Genomic DNA, 9,729 nt, shown 5'->3' on the forward strand with positions numbered 1-9,729 from the left:
TTTTTTATTTGAAGTTGAAAACTTAATCTACCATTCTTCAATATTCTGTTGCAGATAGCCTTACTTGATGGCAAAAGGAGCTTGAATGTAAATATTTTTCTGAAGCAATTCCGAAGGTATTACGATTTATTTACTTGTTTTTTAAAGAGTTCATTACATAAACTTTATATAAGCTTCATTTATATACTATTTTCTGTTATAGTTCAAACGAAGACATTATACAACTTATCAGGAATGGTGAGCATGATGACATTGGTGCAGAGAAGTTAAAAGGTCTTCTTAAGATTCTCCCTGAATTAGATGAGCTTGAGATGTTGAGGAATTTCGATGGTGACAAATCGAAACTAGGAAATGCTGAAAAATTTTTACTTCAGCTTATTGAAGTTCCCAAGTAAGTCTTCTTTATAGAAGCATTGTTAATGTAACTGATTAATTTTATTATGTTTAAATAATTATTTATTTGTCTATTTATCACAGTTATAAATTAAGAATTGAAAGTATGCTACTGAAGGAGGAATTCGCTGCAAACATGAGCTATTTGGAGCCAAGTATTAATGCTATGATTGTTGCTGGTGAAGGTAATTTTTATTAAGATTTTAATTTCGTTTGTATCAATAATTTCATGAAACTGAAACTGAGCAAAAACAGATTATAATAACATTATTCTTTTTTCAGATCTAATGAGAAATGAATCGTTGAGAGAAGTATTGTATATGGTTGTGGTGGCAGGAAACTTTTTGAATTCTGTAAGTATAGCATTATTTTGTTTATTTATTACTTTTAACTTTAAGTTCCATTGTCAAAATATGTAGCACTATGTATAACTTTTTTTTAAAAATGTTTGATAATAAATTGTTTTATAGGGAGGCTATGCCGGAAATGCTGCTGGTGTAAAGTTATCATCGTTGCAGAAACTCACAGATATAAGAGCAAACAAGCCTGGGATGAACTTAATTCATTTTGTAGCGCTGGTAATTATAATTCTCCTTGTAGTGTTAAAAATATCTAAAATAGTTATAATTTGGTTATTTACTTAACGATTATATTCAGAATAATTTGTAATCAATTTTTTTTTAACAGCAAGCTGAGAAGAAACGGAAAGAACTTCTTCGTTTCCCTGATGATATGGGAATACTGGAAGAAGCTACAAAGTAAGTTTCTATAAATTATGTTTCTTACTACAACACTATGTATTTTATTATATATGCTTAATTTAGAAACTTCATTACAAGCATGCAATTTGGATATTATTAGGTGAGTTTTAAATCTAATTTTATTTGAACTTTGGCATTTTAACATATCATAAAATGATTTCAGGACAACCATAGAGCAGCTTCTCAATGAAATCAATGCCTTAGACTCGAGAATAAAAGTAGTCCACAAACAAATAGACTTACCCTCTACTGAGAAGGAAATTAAAGATCAAATGGCTGAATTCCTAAAGGTAAATTGAAGATCATGAAATGTACTCAATAAATTAACCTTTTTATCTCATTCAAGTTATAAATTTATGTGTTATTTATTTACAGATAGCCGACCAAGAAGTATCAGGGCTTAAGAAAGATATGGAAGAACTTGAATCAGTTCGTAAATCACTTGCAGATTTCTTCTGTGAAGACCCTGCTGCCTTCAAACTTGAGGAATGTTTCAAAGTATTCCATGGTTTTTGTAATAAGTTCAAGCAAGCTGTTATAGAGAATGAGAGGAGAAGAGTTCAAGAGGAACAGGCTGCCGCGAGGAGAAAGCAAAGAGAGGAGCTCGCTGCGAAGCGAAAAACCTGTAAATACTTTACCTTTGCAACAAACCATTAAATAAACTATAGTTATGCAGCAGATTTCATAATTTTTTTATTTTTTAGTGGGAACACAGGGATCAAATGGTTCCGAATCAGAATGTAATATTGTTGATTCCTTATTGTCTGATATAAGATCTGGTTTCGCTCAGAAAGGTTCTGAAAATAGAGTGAGTATTGGTGTAGATTATTTTTATTATTATTTTTTAGATCAATATATTTTATTAACATAAACTAATCTGCAATTTTGTAGGTGAGGAAGATCGGGAATGGTATGATGACCTCTGAGGAAGACATCTCCACTATGGGATCCCCTGCCCTTTCGAGGAGAAGGCTCGGCTCATTTTCTTGTGATCAGCCTCCAAGTAGTGGGCGTGAAGACACGTATTCACCTGGTTAGTTTTGGACCATAATAAACTTTTTTTGATAACAAAAATATAATAAAATTTGCATTTTGTAATATGGGCTTAATATTTTATTTCTAAATTTTAGACATCACACCCACTGGTAGCTTGAGGCGTAGGAGGAGTCGAGTACCCTCTGAGGAAGATGAATCAACCTTAATGGATTTCCTTAGGGCTTCTGGGCACGATGGTTCTAGGGAAAGAAAATCCTGGGGTAGTCTGGGTAAGCATTTGGTTCTTTCATCTACTTTAATATAAAAAATTTAGATCTTTTTATCAGTATATTTTACAATTTTCCTCACTGATGAACAGTTATTAGTTGTAAATCGTTCATTTAAGATTGAACTTGTCTTATAGAGACCAATGAATATTGTTCTTACTGATCTACAAAACCTTTTTGAAAAATTGGTTATTGAATGTGTTCTTTATTCTGATATTTTACTGATTGTTGTGTATTTTTTGACCTTAATTTAAGGCCAAATGATCTAAATATCAAAGGAAATGATATACATTTTAAAATCTATAGATCATTTTGAAGGAACGGTTAGAGGTGGGCATACAGACAGCTCTATCCTTTAGTACTTGTTCTGTTCAGGGGCCGTTTCTGAAGTTAAATCTGTTAGCATGGAATTGGCAGTGGAACAAAGATTATATTATTGTCAACAAATTATTTTTTATCAATTTTTTAGCACTTAGATCACTTGGTCCCACTGTACCTCAATTCAGGCTAAATCTTATTGTTTAGAAGCTGCCTCTTTTACCAACAATCCAAAAGAATGAAAAATCTACTTGATTGTTAAATATGATCACTATCCATTTGCTTAAGAAAGTTATAAATTATGTTTTAGATCGGTCTTGGGCTAGGCGTGCCAGAGGTGGAGGAAGGAAGAGGCCAGATCTACTTACCGCGGACTTCTCTGGAGAAAGGGAAAGACCAACATCACCATCTACACTACCCACAACCCCTGATGAGGAATGTAAACCGAAGTATGTATCAAATAAATTTTCTACTTATTTAAAATAATTAACAACTTAAAGCTATCTTAAGATCTTAAAAGCATTTCTCTCATCCAAATTTAATTTAATTTAATTTTGTAAAATGGTAGAAATGTAACCCATATTGAGAGAGGTATGTTTCTGATGGTTAAATATTGTACCTATTTACTTAATGATTATGCACAGTTGACAAAATATTTATAAAATATTAAATAAAGTATTCGAGTTAATGAATACTTATAACACATTTAAAGTTAAAAGAGAAAATTTTAGTAACTTAAATATACATGGAAATACTTACACTTTTTTAGATTTTTATAAATCTGGGGTCTACCTGAAAATAATAATTTCTACAGGAAAATATATATTTAATTGCTCTTATTTTGTGATGGAAAGTATAACTACCATCAAAGTTACATGAAAATGGTGATCTTGCTGTTAAGATAGTAAATAACAGGAAATTAATTGTTTGAGAAAAAATATAGTATTGCCTTATATTTGCGTTTGTTAATAATATTATTTAAAATTCTCTATTTTTATCTTAATGATTGAGTAGGTAGGTTTTATGAAATAAAAAATGGAGTTTTATAAGCTTTTTTATTTATAACAATTGTAATTATAAAAAGTTTTTTAATTATAATAATTAGAGGTATATTATTTCTAATGATTCTCTTTCATCTATTAGGCCCTGGAAACAAAAAATTGAGGCCTGGTTATCAGAAAATGAAAAAGAAGATAAGCAAAACGAGGAAATACGCAGACGACCGAGACGATTCCAAGGTAACAGGCGTTCGCTCGAAGCTGATTCAGGTGAGATTTCTTAGCATTTTTACTCATTTACTGTATGGTTCCTGTAAAACTAAATTATTGTTATAATGGTGCTGAATTTTATAGTATTAATGTCAAGATTTTGGGAGGACTGTAAAAGTAGTGTAAGTTAGATTATGGTCGAAAGATTTTTAGACACTGCAGAACATTTTACAATTCTGAGTTATACTACCTTTGTTCTCCTTCCTCTCAAGATATTTTCTTTAATATATATTAGAATACAAATATTTTAGTGTAAGAAACATATCAATTTCACCATATTATATAATGTGTAAAGCACTTAACCTATTTCAGCCATTTTCTGACTTAAAATAATTTTCCCATCCTCCCTTGAAATTATAAACAATAAAATAAATTGATTTATTACGCTATAATATTTCATAATATTTGACAGAAGAGTACGTTAGTATACTTAGGTGTATCTTTTTTTATTAACTAGAAAAAAACAGCTAGAATTTAACCCAACTTGAAATAAATTGGCCTAATATCCTTAGTACAATTCTGTTGTATTTATGACTTTATTTAAAATGTTTCAAATACTTTAATTCTTTTTTTTAAATTTCACTCAAATGTCTATTTCTCTATAATTTTTATCATGAAAATATTAGTAGTTTCATTTCAAAACTTGAGTATACCTGTAGGGTTTAAATTAAAAATGGTATTTCCTATTCTTTCCCCTCATTAATATAAAATATTAGGTACTATTCATTATACAGGCCTCAATTCAGGACGTAATGTCATTAATTTTTTTTTGTTACAGAGAGCGAAGGAAGGAGTGGTACTTTGGATACATTACCTGAAGGCAAACTTGCGGAAGGAAGTTTGCAATACAAAAGGGTCTATTCTGACTGGAAGCCAACCATTGATAAAACGGATGTTGTTGGTGCAATGGAAGCTATTGCTGGTAAGTTATTAAATAGTATTTTACACTAATTGTAGATTTTATTTAGTAACTTTTTGGATCTTTGTTCTTCACTTCTGAAATAACATTGCTATATATTGATTCCTTACTATAGTCCCTTTTTTGGCTCTCAGAGCAATGGATTTTAACAATCAAGATGTCAAAAGAAAGGTTATTTTTAAGGGGTAATGACAAATCTCAATTTCGATTATTAAATTCTAACTACAAACTTCATAAAAGAGATTAAAAAATGTGGGTGGTTTCAAAACTACTATGGTGATAAATTGGCAGATCAAGATGGGACTATTCAATTTTAAAGATTTAATGTAGACGTCAAGACCCACTTTAAGACGATTGCTCCTGAATCATATGATCCAATGATAGTCTCAGAGATTCCATAGTTCCTATGGCATTCTTATCTAGACTTTTTTGATTTGTTTATAAGAATCAACATAGTTCCCTAATATCACTCATACTTGTTTCTATGTGGAAGTAGTAGGATGGATACCTAATGCGGAAGTTTACACATATCATGGATATTGTGGTTGATGTTTATTTTATAAATAAAATTAGGAAATTTATTTAAAACTTAAAGAAATGATTCTAATTGCTTTCTGAAGATATTTATGAAGAGATGATCATGTATTCATATTTGTTTATGTAACATTTATTGCACTATTTTCTGGTATGTCTTTTGATATTTTCTCTTAATTGCTGTTTTTATTTTAATTTGGTTAAATTTTTTTTTACATTCTTTCATTTTAGAAGTGCAACCACAGTCTCCAGTGAAAGATAAATCACCTTGGAGAAAATCTAACCTTAATGTACCTAACACTTCAGAACAGACTGATCTTGATGTGCGGAGATTGAGGAGGCTGAAATCTCGGGGTAGTATGGATTCTGTGCCACCTTCCAGCCTTCAGGTATTACGATAATTTAATTATTCTCTTTCATATTAATTATAAGATAGCTAAATGGCCTCAATTGTTAATTATCATTAATTTAATTTTTTTAATTTCTAGTCTATCAATGAAGAAGAAAAGAGAAAGGAAGTAATTAGAATCCTTGGTGAATCCATGTCACCAGAAGAAAGCCTGCCAATTTATATCCGTTGCCCCTCTGAGCAGCAGCAACCTCCTGAGCAACCTATTGCTCTGAATAAATTTAAAGGAGGAAAAATGAGTCCATTATTAGCTAGGAGAGTTTTCCCTGACATGGCTGATCGGTCCCCTGAAGAACAAAATTTACCCCCTTTTGCTCCAAGAAGATCTCGAAAGCCTGAAATTTCGGACAAAGTGGAAATAGATTCTGACAACATTGAAACTCCACCAGCTGCTCGTAAAGTGCTTAGGGATCATCAGCGTTGTTCTAGAATGTTGAAAGATGAGGATGTGAAGGAAGAAGAAGAATCCTCCTTGGGAGATGGACAATTCGATCGGTTTGCTGCTTCTAGGCGAACATTAAGGTATAGGAAACCAGTTGAGGAAGAAACTCCCAAGAGGCCAGAGGTGACATCACCCGAATTAGTACCTGAAAAACAAGTAATAAAACCTGAAACCCAACAAGCTCAATCGATACCTGTTGAAAAATTATCACCCAAAGATAAGGAATCACGGCTGAGGAAGTGGCAAGATAAACTTAAAAGCAAGATTGAACTAGATCCAGAGGAAGAAGCTATAGCAAATATCGAAAAATCTAGTGAGGAACTTCAGAAGTTGTCCACGTCAGCAACTTTACCACGATCCTTTAGAAGAAATACCTCTGTCGATCCTAAGGATGTTCTTGAGGCAATTGGAAAACAATTAAAAGAGACATCTGAAGCAGAGAAACAATCAGAATCAAAATCAGATGATTGTAAGCTAACTGAAGCCATCAATAGGCTTTCAGCTTCATCAACGTTACCTAGATCATACCGAAGAAGAACTAATATAGATCAGAGTGATGTGGCCAAAGCAATAAAAAGGTTCAGCTCAAATCAAGAAGAATTTGACAAATTTTCTCCCCTTTCACATAGCTCCCAAAGCAATCCGAAGACTGAAGGACCCTCAATGAAGAGTAACACAACAGCTCACCCCATTCCAGATAGTAATAAGTCACCTTTTGTGAAAAATGATTTTATTCCCGAAATTAAAATTCATGTAAATACACCAGGAAAGTGCCGAAATGAACATGATTTAAATGATGAAGGGTTCGAAGAAACTCAGAGTTTAGTATCTGAAACACCTAGCCAAGGAGCATCTTCTGGAAATTTTGAAGGTGACTTTGTTGATGCTCCAAAGCCCAAGGCTGATTCAAAGAAACTTCTCAGAGCTGACAGCAGTGGAAGTGGAGATACAAGTAGTGGTGTAAATATGAAGGAATTTAAAAGAACCTCATCGATGAGATCTCCTACTAGTTCTGATAAGAAGAGTGTCATCCCAAGGCGGTCTGCTAGTTTAAGGAAATCTGATTCTCAGTCAAGTTTAACAAGGCAGCAGATCTTAGATAAGAAAACTCCTCCAGCAAAAACTGAAAGTACTCCTGCTCAAAGAAGGATTTTAGCCCTGGCTAATAAACAAAATTCAAAACCTGCTGTTTTAAAAAGTGACAGTAATATTATTCAAACACCAACAACAAAGTCCTCAGCTCCTTTAAAACAACCACAGAAGGTTGTTAAAAGCTCAGCCCCTACCAAGTCACCTCATTGTGTTCTACCTAAGAAGAAGGTTGAACGTTCTAGTTCTAAGAGCAGTTTAAGGAGTTCGAGGAGTTCCTTGAATAGTGCAACATCAGTGAGCACAGTGCGAAATGTCCGTCCAATTCCAGAAATCAAAAGTTATACAAAAGCCATAAAAAATCTTACCTCTGAACTTAAAAAAGAGGTGAAAAAACCTCTTGGTCAAAGCCAGGTTAGGAGCAGCAAGCCGACTGTCCCAGCCAGTAGGAGCAGCTCCAGTGGAAGTAGTATAGGACCTGTAGTACGAAGACCAAGGGTCGCTTCTGGTGTCAGTACCAGCTTCAAAGAGAACCAGGTCATTGGTGCACCACCAGCCAGCAGCAGCAGTGGTGAAAGCATTAATGGAACGGTCAAAAAGTCTGGTCTCAGCTTTATGAGGCCGACTGCGGCCAGCGCAGCCAAAGACACTATCGATTCTGTCAGGCATCGGGCCACTCTTAGATCTATTAAATAAGTCAAGTAAAATAACAAAATATTTTTTCTTGCAACGTGAAAAGTATTATATTTTATAAGTATTTTTACATTTTTGTACACTTTGATATATGTATAAAGAGAAAATAATTATATATTTATTCTTACTGTTCTGTTATTTTTATTGTGATTAACTCAACATTTTTGTTTTTATTTATTTATGTTTCTAATGTCGCTTGTATTATTGACCATTTAGAAAATCAAAATGAACCTTTTTTAATTATAATAATTAGTATTATTTAATTATTATAACTAACATGCATTTCTTATAATTTATGTTAGTTAATAAATATAATTTTAATTGTTGACAACACATTATTTAAAGAGCCGACAGGTTTAATTTTAACTGTACAAATTATGTTTAATGTTTTTTATTATAGTTGCTCTAGAATCTTGTGATGAATATTATTACTAGTGTAATAAGCAATTTATTTTTTTATAGATATATTATTAATAAGAATTAATAATTGTGTAACCTCATACTTCTAGTCACTTTACTTAGTTCAGAAACAACTAGTTTTTCCCTTGTTGAAACTATGGTTTCTATAATACGGTGACGAATTAGTACGCCGAATTTCGTTATATTGTATATCTGTTTGTTATGCATGATGCAGGCATTTACTTTTTTGTTTGAGCAAATGTATTTTAAGCATTATGTAATGGCAAGTTTATAGATCTGTCAGTACTTAATTTCCAATTTTTGTATAAAGTTTATGTAAATAAAGATTTTATATTTTTAAATTACTGAAGTGTTAGAATTAAGGTGTTTTATGTAAGGTGATTGCAATTGAAATAGATACCTACTAACACATTTGTCTTCTTTTTTTTCTATCCTTTTATAATTTGTAAAAAACTCTAAATGCAATATACTGTTTTAAATATATTCTAGTAGTTAGGACTGGCTTATAAAATTACTTCATTTTATGACAAAATTGAAGCTTCACTTAGTCGTATGAAAATTTGGAAACGAGTAAAAAACTTTTTCTTTAAATGATAAAATATACCAAAAAATTACAACTTACAACAAAAATATTCTTAACTTTTTTATCTCAAAATTTTTACAAGCAGCAGTTAAGAGGGGACAGACTGATGAACTTCATCCGTTCATTTTTCAACTAAATTTTATTTTACTTTTTTTTTTACAACATGTTTTTTAACACATAATAATTAATAATTGTCAAAAATGTTGATTTGAAAGAGAAACATTTGATTACAGCTTCTTCAAATGATGATATATAGTTTTCTTTAAGAACAAAATAAGTATGCTATTATTCCTCTGATTGTTCTTTAACATTTAATCTGTAATTGAAGGTTTCAGAAAGGAATCATGCTTAAAATATTATAGTTATTAAATGAATGTAACAAAAACCAAGTGTTAATGAGAAATTATTTTGTTCACATTGATTCAGATTATAGGTTGCTCCAACTCCTTTGTTTGCTTTCGAGGGGGATTGTGCAAATATTCGCTGATAACTCCGTCAGAATGCCAGAGTTTTATAAATGTTTAATAGCAAACTGTCCTTCATCTCACAAAGGAAAATAATTAAATAGAACGCACAACAGAGTGCACTAAAAGAGCATTAATAGTTAATAGTCTCTTGTGTGAACTGGGTGTGTGAAT

General features: G+C 31.7%; 1 protein-coding gene across 1 annotated transcript in view; it reads left to right on the forward strand.

The window, feature by feature from the left end:
* Window positions 1–8,919, forward strand: part of form3 (formin 3) — a 527,238-nt gene extending 518,319 nt beyond the window's left edge. Inside the window, 16 exon segments of the mRNA XM_067050567.1 lie at window positions 55–116; window positions 203–391; window positions 478–578; window positions 676–746; window positions 864–971; window positions 1,081–1,151; window positions 1,318–1,444; window positions 1,530–1,779; window positions 1,859–1,962; window positions 2,046–2,187; window positions 2,285–2,419; window positions 3,045–3,183; window positions 3,878–4,002; window positions 4,781–4,924; window positions 5,687–5,844; window positions 5,944–8,919. Coding sequence (XP_066906668.1) covers window positions 55–116; window positions 203–391; window positions 478–578; window positions 676–746; window positions 864–971; window positions 1,081–1,151; window positions 1,318–1,444; window positions 1,530–1,779; window positions 1,859–1,962; window positions 2,046–2,187; window positions 2,285–2,419; window positions 3,045–3,183; window positions 3,878–4,002; window positions 4,781–4,924; window positions 5,687–5,844; window positions 5,944–8,091 — 4,074 coding nt within the window. The 3' untranslated portion in view covers window positions 8,092–8,919.
* The last annotated feature ends 810 nt before the right edge of the window (window positions 8,920–9,729 follow it).

Source organism: Halyomorpha halys, unplaced genomic scaffold, assembly GCF_000696795.3.
Source record: "Halyomorpha halys isolate HHAL.00 unplaced genomic scaffold, Hhal_1.1 Scaffold898.1, whole genome shotgun sequence".
NCBI lineage: Eukaryota > Metazoa > Arthropoda > Insecta > Hemiptera > Pentatomidae > Halyomorpha > Halyomorpha halys.